The 16,951-nt window shown below is 41.3% G+C and overlaps 1 protein-coding gene across 2 annotated transcripts in view; it reads left to right on the forward strand.

Moving 5' to 3' along the window:
- Positions 1 to 14,105: 14,105 nt before the first annotated feature.
- The window catches only part of AKR1D1 (aldo-keto reductase family 1 member D1), a 28,920-nt gene continuing 26,074 nt past the window's right edge, over positions 14,106 to 16,951 (forward strand). For both annotated transcript variants that reach the window (XM_037521105.1, XM_037521147.1), the window contains exon 1: positions 14,106 to 14,198. In XM_037521105.1, coding sequence (XP_037377002.1) covers positions 14,106 to 14,198 — 93 coding nt within the window. The remainder of the gene's footprint in view (positions 14,199 to 16,951) is intronic.

A 16,951-nucleotide genomic window follows, 5' to 3' on the forward strand; every position in this document is an offset into this window, starting at 1 on the left:
AAGAGTCCATGTCTTCCGTCCAGCTTGGGTGGTGCTGGGCATAGTGGAGTGGAATTCTGCATTTCATCACACCAGCCTCCCTGAGGGCCAAGGTACAAGATTGCCCTGGGCCATTCCAGCAGTCCCTCACGCGCTCAGCATCGGAAGTCACCGGGCACTATTCCAGCAGGAGAAAGCTTTGGGTGGACGTTGCTGCATTATTTATTTTTTATACTTATTTATGCATACAAGAACTGGGGTACAGGCTAGAGGTGCAGGGGGTAAGAGGATTCACCAGAGACAGAGTGGGGAGCAGAACAGGTGGATCTACTGAAATATACTGCTGGGGAACAGCAGGGAGACAGGAGAGGTCTGCTGCACCATGTGGGTTGCTCCCTGGCTGGGGATCGAACTCATGCCACAGCGGCTGGTGATAGCTTGATGGCACTGAGACTTAGCCCCTGTGCCACCAAGGAGGCCCCTTCTTTATTTTGACCCAAACCATGTTTCCCTCTTTACTACCCAGCACTGGGCTCCCTTAAGCATAAACCAGAAGCACAAAATAGCAGTTTGAGTTTTAGGATCCTATGAAGAATTGCACCCAAGGGACCTTGCATTATTTATTAAGAATAAGGCCTTGGTCTGCAGGGAAGCAAGCTGCAGTCCCCTGGGCTGGAATGGCGGGGGTGGGAGTATGGGACTTGGAAGTTGTGCTCTGTGCCTGGGGTGGTGTTCCCAAAGATACTTTGACAGTCACTGTGGTTATTGTTTTTTCCAAATTTCTAAAAATGTTCTTTGTCAGGATTTCATGCACCCCCATCTTTCCTTGTTTCTTGAAGTCCACAGTGGGATACTGGGATAGGCAAGAGCTCAGGTCACACACCCTCTGGGTCCCTTGCCTTATCTGTAAAATGGGGACAGTGACACAGGCTACTTCAAGGTTGTTTGCAGTGAATACTGACTGAGAGCTTAGCAGGGTAAACTCGGGCCCAGACAGAACTGTCTCTACTGGACTGTCTCAGTAGGTCAGCCTGGAGTGAGGACTCATGTGGAGGTTTTCAACGTTCTATGTGATGGGTGACCCGTGTCTACTCAGTGCCCCTCTGCTTGTGAGCAGAAGATGACAATGGTTTTTCACATGAATTTGATCAAAGTGATGGGGCCAGGAAGAGGCTCTACTGAAACCACAATGAGAACTCAGGGCTATTTTTCTGTGGAATAGGGCATCTGATGAGTCACTGACACTGCTGGCTTGGATTCCACAGAAGTCTGTAGCTGACCCCCGATTCATGGCTGAGCAGTTGCTTCAATTCTTTTGGTTTGTGGGTTGAGGGAAGAAGGAATTGTTACCAGTGGTGAGGTAGATTGCGTTTAAAATCAGCTTTGCTAGAAATCCATTTGTCCTGAAATAAAACTCGGTTCGAAAAGTTGGGAAAAAATATGGGAAAGTAGGGCCTCCTTGGTGGTGCAAGGGGTTAAGGCTCAGCACTTTGAATCTATCTGCAGCCACTGCAGCACAAGTTCCATCCCTGGCCAGGGAGCTACCCACATGGCGCAGTACATCTCTCCTGTCTTGCCCGCTGTTCCCCTCAGCAGTGTATTTCAGTGGATCCACCAGTTCTGCTCCCCACTCTGTCTCTGGTGAATCCTCACACCCCCCACACCTCTGGCCTGTACCCCAGTTCTTGTATGCATAAAAAAATAAATCTTAAAAAAAACGATGTTGTTCAAAGGTCCATTGTATACAGAAAGAGAAACAAGGTAGGAACCAAAACAATTAACTAGAAGAAAATACATACTCCCAGAAATTACAGACATAAATCCTTCCTTATCAATAATTATTTGAAATGTAGATGGATTAGGTAGTCGTGGCCGAGTGGTTAAGGCGATGGACTTGAAATGTAGATGGATTAAGCTCCCCAACTTAAAAGGCAGAGCTTAACTATTTACAATAGCTAAAATATGGAAACAAACTTAATGTCCAAAAACAGATGACTGGATCAAGAAGATGTGATACACATACACAATGGAATACTACTAATTAAAAAAGATAAATTCATGCCATTTATAGCAACATGGAAGGAACTGGAAGGGATTATGATTAGTGAAATAAGTCAGAAGGAAAAAAAAAAAGCAGACAATTTCACTTATAGGAGGAATACAGAGAAACCAAACAAAGTGTCAAAGAAAAGAGAAAGACAAAATTTGCAGGCAAAATATAGATCTGAGGCCTACACCAAGAGGGGACGGAGGAATCAAAACTGGGGAGGAAAGAGCACAAGGGTCTACAGTGAGGATTCATGGGTGATGTGGCAGTGGGAGATTTACAGGGACTATGCCTTGGGGGAGAAATCAAATAATGTATGAAAATGAACGATGTAAGAAAATTTAAAAAAATAATAAATAAAAGGCAGCGCTTAGAAGAACATATCTTTTCAATAATCCACATATATGTTTTCCAGAAGGACTCCAAATTCAAAGACACAAATGACTGAAGTAAAAAGATGGAAGAAAGATTCCACGCAAGAAAAAAGTTCCAGGGGCCTCCCTGGTGGCTCAAGGGGTTAAGATGCATCACTACGAAGCTATCTGCAGCCACTGCAGCAGGAGTTGGATCCCCCACAGGAAGCTGACCCACATGGCGCAGCAGACCTCTCCTGTCTGGCCTGCTGCTCCCCTCAGCAGTGTGTTTCAGTCAATCTGCCTGTTCTGTTCCCCACTCTGTCTCTGGTGGATCCTCTCACCCCCTGCACCTCTGGCCTGCACCCCAGCTCTTGTATGCATAAATAAATAAATCTTTTTTAAAAAAGTTCCAAAAGCGATCTGGAGCAGCTACACTAATATCAGACATCATGGACTTTTGTGGAATCCCCAGCCCTCCATGTTCTCGGAGCTGTTGCCTTGGTGTTCGGGGGTCCTGCTGGTCAAGCTAAATGTACAGTCAGGCAGGGGCCTCTCACCAAGCACAGAAGTCCTGCTATGAGGAAAACAGTGTCTACTGAAATAGTAGGCAGGTATGGCCAGATTAGCAAAATCAGCTAGAATTCTTACCTATAAACAGTAGCAGAAAGTCAGGTAAGAGTAGGGACTAGAGAGAGTATGCTCGGATTAGTGGGAACTGTGGAGTCCCCGAAACAACAGCCCCTAGTCACTCCACCCTAGCTTGCAGCAATGACTCCTCCCCGATAATGCATCCCCACGAATGCACATTCCTCCACCTACTTGCCCACCTTCTCTGTGACTGCCCATGGATCCAGGCTACGTGACTTCCCCTTTGGGCTTCTCGTTCTCCACATGGACTTTGAGTAATGTCCCTCATCCCTCGCGGCTCCCCACAAGAAAATGATTCATCCCCACGAGTTAACAGGCTTTAAGAAAATGATTGTTTCAAGAGACAAAGAAGGGCATTATGTGTTCACAAAGAATAATATAACAAGGAGTAATATTACCAAGATACACCAATTAACACATATATGCACCGAACAAAAGAAACAAAGTATTTGATCCCAAAACTGACATAATTGAAAGGAGAAATAGAGTTTTACACAACAATTGGACAATTTAATACCACTTTCTCCCTAATTAACAGAACAATTGCTTATTGGCAGAAGAAGAAAAATTTTTATAAATAGCGGACTTGAATGAGTCTATGAACCAACTAGATTTAAAAAACACGTATAGAACACTACACTGAGAATAGAAAAATACATCTTTTTCTCAAGTGCACATCTAGTATCTTCCACGGTAGGTAATACATGAAAGAACAAATCAAAATAAATTAACAATGATTGAAGTTATAAAAATCAGTCATATTTATATGGACTGGCAATATGCAATTGAAAACAGGATTTTTAAAAATACCTTTTAGAATAGCTCTAAAAATAAATATTTATACTTAGGTATAAATGTAACAAAACATTGTAGGATGGGGCCTCCCCGGTGGCTCAGTGGGTTGAGCGCCATGCTCTGAAGCTGTCTGCAGTGTGGGCACATGGGTTCGATTCCCAGCCAGCCAGAAAGATACCCAAATGGTGAGGCAGACCTCTCCTGTCTCACCCGCTGCTCCCCTCAGCAGTGTCCTTGCTCCGTCTGCCTATTCTACTCTCCACTCTGTTTCTGGTGAATTCTCTCACCCTCCCATGCCTCTGACTGTACCCCAGTTCTTGTAAAAAAAATCTTAAAAAAAATTGTAGGATGTGTATGCTAAGACCTAATAAAATGGAGAGAAATTTGATGTATATGCATATATTTGAAAAGTCAATGTAACAAATTAGCCTATACATATAACTTGATTCTAATAAAGCTGCAGCAAAATTTTTGAGGGCACAGCCTAGCAGATTCTAAAATTTATGTAAAAATAAAGGAGCAAAAATAGCTAAGACACTTTAGAGAGTAAGAATAGTTTGGAAAAGAAAAGAATTACACTATATGGCTTTAAAGCTTACTATAAACTACAGTAATTAAGACAACGTAATAGCAGTGAAGGTAGAGAAACAGATCAATGAAACAAAATAGAAAAATCCAAAAATTGACTAAAAAATAGCATCTGTGATTTTTAAGAATACTGTAAATTATTCAGTGGAGAAAGTACAGTTTTTCCAACAAATGAAATTGGAACAATAGGATCAGAACATGTTTGCCAGATTATACAAAAATTTATACAAAATGGATCATAAATCTAAATGGTAAGTATAAGGGCCTCTCTGATGGTGCAAGGGGTTAAGTCTCAGCATTATCAAGCTATCAGCAGCCACTGCAGCACGAGTTCAATTCCCAGCCAGGGAGTTACCCACATGGCATAGCAGACCTCTCCTGTACACCTGCTGTTCCCTTCAGCAGTGTGTTTCAGTCAATGCGCCTCTTCTGCTCCCCACCTGTCTCTGGTGAATCCTCTCACCCCCTGCACCTCTGGTCTACACCCCAGTTCTTGTATGCATAAATAAATAAATCTTTAAAAAATAAAGCTTTCAGATTAAAACACAGAATAAAACTTTTGTGACCTGGGGTTAAATAAAACATTCTTTGACAATACCCAACACACAATACAAAAAAACTGAAATAATGAACTTGAGCAATATGAAAATCTTTTGCTTTACAGAAGAAATAGTTAATATAATGAAAAGACAAGCTACAGGCTGAGAAAAAAATACTTGCAATCACATATCTAGTAAAGAACATGTATCAAGAATTTATCAAGAGATCTCAAGGCTCAGCATTAAGAAGAACAGCAAGTCAAGTACAAGATGAAAAGATTTGAATAGAGAGGAGGGCGGATCGACATGGTGGTGAGGAAACTCTGCGAGAAAGATCTCCCATTAAAAAAAAGTTAATAGGGAGGAAAAGCAGCAGGTCCCAGTGAGGACTGGGACACAGAAGATAAACGGACGACTCCAGCAAACTACCCGAAGAAGAAAGTTGCCATAAAAGAGGACTAGAAGAGAGGAAAGCTCAGAACCCTGCTACCCTCCCCCAACCACAAAGTTGGCACTCTCCCAACAACAGAAAGGAGGAAAAAACAAAAAACTGAAACAACCAACAAGAACAAACTACGCATCAAAGGGACTGTGAGTGGAAAGGAACTATTTCAGCCACCACACCCTGTGAACTGGAGCTGTGGAGAACACTGAAGGATTCGCTGCAGAGGTGAGCGAACTGCTCCAGGCGCCATTAGAGAAAAACAAAGAGTCCCGGAGACCTACACACAGCCCCAGGCCAGCAGGTAAGCTTGTGCGGAAAAGCAGCTCTTGCTTGAAAAGCAAACACGGATCGTAGCTGCCCAGGTCCCCACGCCTGCAACCTAGGCTTGCAGGGAGATGCGCGGGGGCCCTCACTGAGGTGAATGTCCCTCACTGAGTAATCAGAAACCAGGCGCCCGGACATGGGAGCGGGGTGCAAAAGGCGCCATTTCTGCGGACACTGACTGGGCTACAGCCCGCGTCCTGGGCCTGAGGGCTTTGGAACTGAGACCTGGGGCACGAAATTTGGGGCGTGGGTTCCCCACGATGGTGGGGCACAAGGCAGACACAACACCCCAAAGCCATTGAGGCTTTCCCCACCACTCCCACTCTGTTCCCCATCCCAGGAGGTGAAAAAAAAAGCTCCTCAAGGATACTAGGAGAGATCTCTGGCGCCACCTAGCGACCAGAAAAAAAAAATCACCAACACCCCATAGAAAAGGGACCTTTATTCAGTAAAGACTGCTTGAAACCATCAGAAGGCTTCCAGAGGAGCCAGTGGTGAGTTGGGAAGTTCGCCCACGCCAGGCCAGGCCCCTTCTGACCAGCAGTCCAAGCCCAGAGGGGGAGCGGGCACCCACGGCCGGTGCAGACCAGGCGCGCAGAAGAGTGTGCCTGAGACCAGGCACAAAGGGAGTGGGTCCCTCATCGCCATTTTAGAACAGGGACATTTCCTTAGTAAAGACTGCCTGAAACCAGCAAAAGGCTCCCTGAGGAGGCAGAGGTGAGCTGGGAAGTTCGCCAACACCAGGCCCCTTCCAGCCTGCAGTCCGAGCCCAGAGGGGGAGCCGGACCCACCGGGGCAGACCTGGTGCGCATGGAGTGCATCCCGCATTGCCATTTTAGAACAGGGACATTTCTTCAGTAAAGACTGCCTGAAACCAGCAGAAGGCTCCCTGAGGAGCCAGAGGTGAGCTGGGAAGTTTGCCCATGCCAGACCCCTTCTGGCCTGCAGTCCTAGCCCAGAGAGGGAGCAGGAACCCACTGCCGGGGCAGACCAGGCACGCAGGGGAGTGTGTCCCTGCATCAGCATTTTAGAACAGGGAACTTTCTTCAGTAAAGACTGCTTGAAACTTACAGATGGCTCCCAGAGGAGCCAGAGGGGAGCAGAGATCACCCAAGATGCCGGCCAGTCCCAGCAACACCATGTCCCAATGCATATGGCACATTAGAAAACAGACAGTAGGGAGTAGAAGAACCACATGCAACCTAGCAACTCCTCAGGAAAAAAGCACACCATAAAAAGAAAACCACCACCCAGATTGCAATGACAGTAACTTGGAAGAATTTCTGAGGCTTCCAGAAAGAGAATTTAAAATTGCCATGATAAAAAACTGACAGAAGTCATAAAGGAAAACAATGATAAGGGAAAAATAATCAATGATCAGAAGAATGAAATTGAGTTCCTAAAGAGGGAAGTAAAAGAAATGCAGGAGATCGAAGAAAGGAGACAATAAAGAACTCTGGGAAAAGCAATGAAAGCAGAATAGATGAAATGGAAGAACAAATAAGTACTCTTGAAGACACAGAAATAAAAAGAACCAAAACAGAAAAGGAAAGAGAAGTACGAAGGAAAAAGAATGAAGAAAGACTTCGGGAACTATCTGACTCCATGAGGAAAGGAAATATAAGAGTTATAGGAATACCAGAAGGAGAGGAGAGAGATGAAGGAACAGAGAAAATATTCAAAGAGATAATTGAAGAGAACTTCCCAAACGTGAAGAAGGAGCTGAAAATTGATATACAAGAAGCAAGAAGAACACCAAACTTCCACGACGAAAGGAAAAATACAGCAAGACAGACACATAATAGTAAAGCTCCCAAGAATGCAGGACAAGGAAAAAATAATGAAGCTGACAAGAGGGAAGAAACAGATAACATTCAAAGGAAAACCAATCAGGCTGACATCAGACTTCTCCGAAGAAACACTACGGGCAAGGAGAGAGTGGAGGGACATAGTCAACAGACTCCAAGAAAACAGATGCCAACCAAGAATACTCTATCCCGCAAAACTCTCCTTCCTCTATGAAGAAAGAATAAGGACCTTCCCAGACAAACAGAAACTCTGGAATTTCAATATGACTAAACCCCCACTCCAAAAAATACTACAAGGAGTCCTAAAGCCAGAACCTCAGAGGGACGAATAACAATGAAAGAAGGCCAAAGAAAAAGTTATTAAAAGAATAAATAAATAAAATCAAAGGAAAGACAAACACAATGGCAAATACAGATGCTAACATATCAATATTAACTCTAAATGTAAATGGACTAAACTCTTCAATAAAAAGACACAGAGTTGCAGGCTGGATTAAGAAACAAAACCCAACCTTTTGCTGTCTCCAGGAAACACATTTAGCTACAAAAGATAAAAATAGACTCAAAGTTAAAGGATGGAAAACAATCCTACAAGCAAATGGGCCAAAAAAGAAAGCAGGAACAGCTATACTTATATCAGATAAAACAGATTTCAAACTCAAAAAGATAAAAAGAGACCCCAACTGTCACTACATTATGATCAAGGGGACAATACTTCAAGAAGAAATAGCACTCATTAACATATATTCACCAAACGAAGGAGCACCAAAATGTATCAGACAACTATTGTCATCTCTGAAAACAGACATCAGAGAAAACACATACGTGGTGGGAGACTTCAACACAGCACTATCAACAATGGATAGATCAACGAGACAAAAAATAAGTAAAGACACTAAAGCTCTAAATAAGGACCTAGAGCGCTTGGGCTTAACAGATATCTATAGAACACTAAACCCAAAAAAAAAAAAAACGGAGTACACATTTTTCTCAAGTGCACACGGATCATTCTCCAGGATTGATCACATACTGGGACACAAGACAAACATCAACAGATACACCAAGATTGAAATCATACCAACCATCTTTTCTGACCATGAAGGCATCAAACTAGAAATAAACCATAAAAAGAAGGCAAGGAACTGGAGATTGAAAACCACACTACTGGAAGACCACTGGACTAATGAGGAGATCAAAGAATTGAATGACAAGTAGGACACCAATTTCCTAAATGTATGGGATGCAGCAAAAACAGTAATAAGAGGAAAATATATAGCCATAGAGGCTCACATCAAGAAACAAGAAAGAACTCAAAGAAACAACCTAATCTTGAAGCTCAAAGATCTAGAAAAAGAACAACAAAAAAACCCCTAATCCAGTAGAAGAAAAGAAATAATAAAAACCAAAGCAGAAATAAATGAAATCAAAACTAAAAAAACAATCCAAAAGATCAATGAAAGCAAGAGCTGGTTCTTTGAAAAAAATCAATAAAATAGATAAACCCCTAGCCAGGCTCACAAAGGAAAAAAGGGAGAAAGCACAAATAAACAGGATCATAAATGAAAGAGGAGAAATCACAACGGACACAGCAGAATTCAAAAGAATAATCAGTAACTACTATGAACAGTTACATGGAAACAAGTTCAACAATCTAGAGGAGATGGACAAATTCCACAACTCTACAATCACCCAAAGCTAGATGAAGAAGAATTAGAACACCTAAACAGGCCAATTACAAGCAGCAAAATTGAAATGGTCATCAAAAACCTCCCCAAAAACAAAAGCCCAGGACCTGATGGATTTACAAATGAATTCTACCAAACATTCAGAGACGAATTAGTGCCTATCCTTCACAAACTCTTCCAAAAAATTGAGAAGGTAGGGACAATACCAAACACATTCTATGAAGCCAACATTACGCTAATACCAAAACCGAACAAGGACAACACCAAAAAGGAAAACTACAGGCCAATCTCCCTAATGAACACTGATGCAGAAATCCTCAATAAAATTTTAGCTATCAGAATCCAACAATGTATCCATAAGATAATTCACCACGACCAAGTAGGATTCATGCCAGGGACACGAGGATGGTTCAACATCCAAAAATCAACCAACGTTATCCAACACATCAACAAAAAGAAATATAAAAACCATATGATAATATCAATAGATGCTGAGAAATCTTTCGATAAAGTGCAATACCCATTCATGATAAAAGCCCTTGAAATTCTTGGGATACAAGGAACGTACCTCAACATCATAAAAGCCATATATGACAAGCCAACAGCCAGTATCATTCTCAATGGTGAAAAGCTGAAAGCAATTCCATTAAGATCTGGAACAAGACAAGGACGTCCACTCTCACCACTGCTCTTCAGTATAATACTGGAAGTCCTAGCCAGAGCAATAAGACAAGAGAAAGACATACAAGGAATCCAAATAGGAAAAGAAGAAGTCAAACTATCACTATTTGCAGATGATATGATAATATACATAGAGAACCCCAAAAACTCCACAGAAAAACTAATTCAACTCATCAATCAGTTCAGTAAAGTGGCAGGATACAAAATCAACACACAAAAGTCAGTAGCCTTCCTATACACAAACAATAAATCTGAAGAAGAAGAAACCAAAAAACCATCCCTTTTATTATCGAAACAAAAAAAATCAAATACTTGGGAATAAATCTAACAAAAGAGGTAAAGGACCTATACAAAGAAAACTATAAAACACTGTTAAAAGAAATAGAAGAAGACACAAAGAAATGGAAAGACATCCCCTGCTCATGGATTGGAAGAATAAACATTATTAAAATGGCCATCCTACCAAAAGCGATATACAGATTCCATGCTATTCCAATCAAAATTTCAATGTCATTCTTCAAAGAAATAGAACAATTATTGATGAAATGCACATGGAATCACCAAAAACCCCGAATAGCCAAAGCTCTCCTGAAACAAAAAGAAGGGAATGGAGGCATCACACTCCCAGACTTCAAACTATACTACAAAGCCATAATCATCAAAAACTGCATGGTATTGGAACGAGAACAGACACACAGACCAATGGAATCGAATAGAAAATCCAGAAATAAACCCACAGATTTATGATCAACTAATCTTTGACAAAGGAGCAGTTTGTTCAATAAATGGTGCTGGGAAAACTGGGTCGCTCCATGCAAAAGAATGAAGCTTGACCACTACCTCACACCATACACAAAAATCAACTCAAAATGGATTAAAGAACTAGACATAAGACCTGAAACCATAAAATACATAGAAGGAAATATAGGCGAAACACTACATGATATGCACATCAAAGACATCTTTACAGACACATCACCCAAAGCAGTGATAGTGAAGGCAAAGATCAACAGCTGGGACTACATCAAATTAAAGAGCTTCTGCACAGCAAAAGAGACAATAACAAAAACAAAGAGAAACCCCACCGACTGGGAGAACATTTCTGCACACAACACTAATGATAAAGGATTGATCACAAAAATCTGCAAAGAGCTGATGAGACTCAGCACAAAGAAAATAATCCTGTCAAAAAATGGGCAGAAGAGCTAAAAAAAGAAACTTCTCTGAAGAGGAAATGCAAATGGCCAACAGGCATATGAAAAAATGTTCAACATCACTTGTCATCAGGGAAATGCAAATCAAAACTACCATGAGATACCATCTTACACCAGTGAGAATGGCACATACTAAAAAAACTAGCAACAACAAATGTTGGCGAGGATGTGGAGAAAAAGGGACTTTCCTGCATTGTTGGTGGGAGTGCAAACTGGTCCAACCACTATGTAGAGCTTTGTGGAGATTTCTGGACCTACTAAACATAGAGCTTCCATATGATCCAGCAATTCCACTCCTAGGTAATTACCCAAAGGACACAGAAACATAAATTCCAAAGAGCACCTGCACCCCTATGTTTATAGCAGCACTGTTTACAATAGCTAAGCTTTGGAAACAAACCAAATGCCCAAAAATAGGTGACTGGATCAAGAAGATGTGGTACATATATACCATGGAATATTACTCAGCATTCAAAAAAGATAAACACATACAATTTGCAGCAACATGGATGGCGCTGGAAGGGTTCATGCTCAGCGAAATAAGCCAGAAAGAAAAAAAAAAATACCGGATGGTCTCACTCAGCAGGAATCTAGAAAACTTAAATAAGGGACCAGGAAAATGAATAACTATAAGAAAGTGAAAATCAAAATGAACAAAAAACTATGAACCAGAGACACTCTATGGTGGTTGGGGGGCGGGGAAAGGAGGGATTAGGGTCAAAATAAGGGGGTTGCAATTGTATGGGGAATATAAAAATAAAATTTATTTAAAAAAAAGATTTGAATAGAGTGTTTACTAAGCAGAGATAGATAACAAATGAGTACATGTAAAGTATGCAAAATCATTATTCACATGAGATATCATGACAAATCTATCAGAATGACAAATAAAAATGACTGACAATATCAAGTGTTGTCATGGGTGTGGAACAACCATAACTCCCATACATTGCTAGGGAACATGTAAAATCTTACAACCATTTAAAAAATCAGTGTGGCTGCTTCTTACAAAATAAAATTACTTATCACACGACCTGGGACTTGTCACATAATCTGACCCATGAGATTATCACATAATCTGACCCATGGGACTTCAGCCTAGACAATGAAAACTATTGCTCATGCAAAAATCTGTATATAAACATTTATAGCAGCTGTATTCCCAACCACTAAAATGAGAAACAAACCAATATCCTTCAAATAAACAGGTCAGCAGGGGCCTCCCTTGTGGCGCAGGTGGTTGAGTGCCGCACTATGAAGCTGTCCACAGCCTCTGCAGCGCCAGTTCGATCCCCGGCCACTGGGCGAGGGTCCCACATGGCACGGCAGACCTCTCCTGTCTCACCCGCTGCTCCCCTCAGCAGTGTATTTCATCAGTCTGCCTGTTCTGTTCCCCTCTCTGTCGCTGGTGAATCCTTTCACCTTCCTGCACATCTGGCCTGTACCCCAGTTCTTGTGTAAATAAATAAATCTTAAAAAAAATAAACAGGGCGACAAGCAGTGGTGCCTATATGCAGTGGAGTACTACTCAGCAATAGAAATGAACTATTGATACAAGCAACAACCTGGATGAATTTCAAAGGCTTTATGTTGAATGAAAGAAGACAGTCTCAAAAACTACATACTGTATGATTCAATTCATAATTTCAAAAGATAAAACTAAAGCAATGGAGAACAAATGGTGATTTCCAGGCACTCAAATGAGAGAGGATGTAATTATAAAGAAATAGAATGAATGAGTTATCTGCATTATAGAACCTTTCAGTATCTCTGATACCATGCTAGTTTACAAATACATATATATTCACAGAGATAAATACCAAAAAAAGTCAATAATAACAAAAATAAACATATACTAGCCAATGTTATAGCACACAAAGATATACAATAAGTGTTTGCTGACTCAATTTACAAATGATGTTGAAAATCACTCCAGCCCATGTTCCCAACCTCGTTGAAATTATTGCGTCAACATGTGTGTGGGATTTTTTTCAGACAAAGAGAAAATTAATTTAAGAGAAACTTCAGGACAATTTCATCACCAAGATTACAGTTATCTTTAAGGTCACCAGGTCCAAAGCTCTCATTCTAAGAATAACACGATTTTTTGGGAAGAAACTAATAAATATATATTAATTATTTCCTTAACTGATGCCTCTTTCCTTTTTACAATCTTCCCTTTTATTAACCTGCAGCATCTTTCCAGAAGGTGTAATCCCTACTCCAAATTTTCATTATCTTAAGGCAATTCGTCTTTTAATTCCTTGGGTCATAATGATTTCGTATTGGGTACATGAACCAAGAAAGGCAATAAAGGTAAAACAGACCCCATTTCAGCGTTACTACATGAGATATGGAATAAGTAAGCTCTCTTTTTCTATTGAGTTTAAACCTGAATTAACTCCAGGAATGATTTTTGTCTTTCAGAGATAATGGAAGAGTGAGCACAAAGAACAAGAAGGTAGAGAAATAAACTGGGGAGTAAGAAGCTGGTTCCTGGCTATATCATTTGTTTTCTAGTCTTGGGCTTCCCAAATTCAATTAGGTGCTGAAAATCTCAGACCCGGTCCCAATCCCCTTCCCATGAGAATCTCCAGGGAATTCCTGGGAAGCTGCTCTCCTCTCATCTGAAGCTAACCTTAATGTTCCACTTTTCAGAAATACCCAAACTGACAGAAACCAGCTACACTTGTTTCCTTTTGTTCTTTCAAACTATTCTTAGCAAAGAAGCATTAGCTGTCAATGGCCTATTGATTTGCATGCCCCTGATGAAGTTCAAAGAACAACCTCACTTAGGATTTCCAGAACAACCTAGGGGAAAAAAAAAACAAAACAGATTGAGAAATAGATCTGTTAATCTCTCTCTCCTCCCACGGCTCCTCCCATTGTCCCTCCTTTAGATTAAACAGGCCCGAGGACAACTTCCCAAAAGACACTATTGGTGATGGTCAGAATCACTCCAACACAGTTGAAGTTGAGGACACTCTCCCTCGAAGATGAACTTCAGTGCTGCAAATCACCGTATACCTCTCAGTGATGGAAACAGCATTCCTGTCATCGGACTTGGTACCTACGCACCACCTAAAAGGGTAAACTTTTCTCTGTGTGTATGTGTGTTTGGACACTTTCCTAAATCATAATCTAGAATTTTGGGGGAGTTTGGATTTTTTCCCCCCTAGATTCTTAGATATTTATTTGCAAAGACACACCATTCAAAGTTCAATGTGTAGATAAAACCTTTGTGAAGAGTTTCAACGTGTATTTCACACTAAGGAATAAAGCCTTTTTTCTCTCATCTCACAGAAACAAATCTTGAACATTCTCATCAAATGCTTTTTCCTGTGATTCGCCATCTGTCTCTGCTAGCCCTTCTCAAATTCGGATTCTGAAGTACTTACTTCCTCATCAGCGTTTCTATTTACAGAATTTTCTGTTTCTTTAAGGGTGATGTCGTTATCCTTTTTCTTGGAGGTCTCTTCCATAGAAGATAATCTGGAATTTTTTGTGGACAATCTGTTTTGGTTTTATCCTTTCTTTCCGACTTCTTTTCTCCTATGATGAAAATTTATTTTAAAGGTGGATTCTTGGCATAATCTTAAGAAGTGCATTATTCTTTTCAGCATGTAATTAATTTTGAATTGATCTCACTGATATGCTTTTTTATAATAAAAGCAATATGTAAGGACTCAATATGTATTTAGCCAAAGGCTAGACTGACTTTATGATTAAAAATTAAATTGGATTAGAGGGTCTCCCTGGTGTGCAAAAGGTTAAGACGCAACCTTTGAAGCTGTCCGCAGCCACTGCAGCACAAGTTTGATCCCCAGCCAGGGAGCTGCCCACGTGGTGCGGCAGACCTCTCCTGCCTCGCCCCGCTGCTCCCCTCAGCAGTGTATTTCAGCCAGTCTGCCTGTTCTGTTCCCCACTCTGTCTCTGGTGAATCCTCTCACCTTCCACACCTCTGGCTTACACCCCAGTTCTTGTACGCATAAATAAATAAATCTTTAAAAAAATTAACTTGGAGGGCCTCCCCGGTGGTGCAGCGGTTGAGCGCTAGGTTGCAAAGCTGTCCGCAGCCTCTGCAGCGCCGGTTTGATCCCCGGCCACCAGGCAAGGGTCCCATTGGTGCGCAGACCTCTCCTGCCGCCCGCTGCTCCCCTCAGCAGTGTATTTCGTCAGTCTGCCTGCTCTGCTCTCCCCTCTGGCTCTGGTGAATTCTCTCACCCTCCTGTGCTTCTGACTGTACCCAGTGCTTGTAGGAATAAATAAAAAATAAAAAATAAAATAAAATAAAATTAACTTGGATTAGATAATTGTACCTTCCTGCTTCCTTTACTGAATTTAACAGGCTATCACATTCTTGGGGGTCTAAGGTTTGAAACTTATTTGATTCACCTAAGCCTTATTTTTTATCTACACTTCTTCCCTCTTTTTAATATTTAATTTTTGAAATAGTATACACTTAGAAGAACAAATAATTTTAAATTTAGCCTCTGTGTAACCAACACTCAGATCCAAAGTTAAAACATAGCAAGCCCCAGAAACCTCTATATACCCTTCCAAACCCAAATCCTCCCTCCAGCAAGAGGTAATTGCTCTTCTAGTTTTTATTTTTCTTCATTACTAAGGTAACATTAGTTTACAAGTTTTTTAGGGGAATAGGTTCACATTCCTGAAATATATGTTATCACATCATCCCCACCATCATAAGCACCCACAGTCCCTTAGCCAAGGCCACTGGGTCCCCACTCATTCTTCCAATGTTTAATGGACATTATTTTAATCTTTTATTCCAAGAGTTGCACAACTTAAACATGCACTTTTTTTTTAGCATTGATAGTTAAACTTGACTAGATTTAACTAGACTTTATATGAATGGAAACATACAAATGAATTGTTGTTCTAAACATTACATTGTAAGATTCACCCATATTAATCATGTCCCCAATCATTTTTATTGCTGTGCAATATTTAATTATAAGACACATCAATATCCAATTTGCTATCAGTGGGCATTTGTGTTACTTCCCATTTGGGGCTTCACAGACAATATTGCTCCCAAGAGTCTTGCACATGACTTACCACACGCGCGTGTCTCTAAGACATGGATGTAGAGGGAACTGCTATCTTCACTTTCAGTAGGTGATGTCAGTATAGATCATTTCAAAGTAGACATATAATTACACTCACTCCAACATTTCTCTCTCAACATCTCTCTCCTTTACCCCACATTCTTTTTTTTTTTCTTTTTTTTTAAGATTTATTTATTTGTACAAGCACTGGGTACAATCAGAAGCGCGGGAGGGTGAGAGAATTCACCGGAGCCAGAGCAGGGAGCAGAGCAGGCAGAAGGACCAAAGTACACTGCTGAGGGGAGCAGCGGGCGGCAGGAGAGGTCTGCGTGCCATGTGGGTCACCTCCCTGGCCAGGGAGGTCTGCGCGCCATGCAGGACCCTCCTCCGGTGGCCAGGGAGCAGCCAGGGATCGAACCATTGCTACAGAGGCTGCGGGCAGCTTCGCAATCCAGCACTCAACCGCTGCGCCCCCGGGGAGGCCCTACCCCACATTCTAACCAGCACTTGGTATCTTTTTAACTTATGCAGCTCTGGTGGGTGTGAAATCATCTCTCATGGTAGTTTAATTTGGATATCCTTTACTCTAGATGAGATCGGTCAATTATTCAAATTGTATTAGTCATTTTGATATCTTTTGCCAAATAGCCATGCCCTCTACAGTTTTTTTTAAAATTTATTTTATTTATTTATGCATACAAAATCTGGGGTACAGGCCAGAGGTGTGGGGGATAAGAGGATTCACCCGAGACAGAGTGGGGAGCAGAACA

Source organism: Talpa occidentalis, unplaced genomic scaffold (assembly GCF_014898055.3).
Source record: "Talpa occidentalis isolate TD23 unplaced genomic scaffold, MPIMG_talOcc4v2.1, whole genome shotgun sequence".
Lineage (NCBI taxonomy): Eukaryota > Metazoa > Chordata > Mammalia > Eulipotyphla > Talpidae > Talpa > Talpa occidentalis.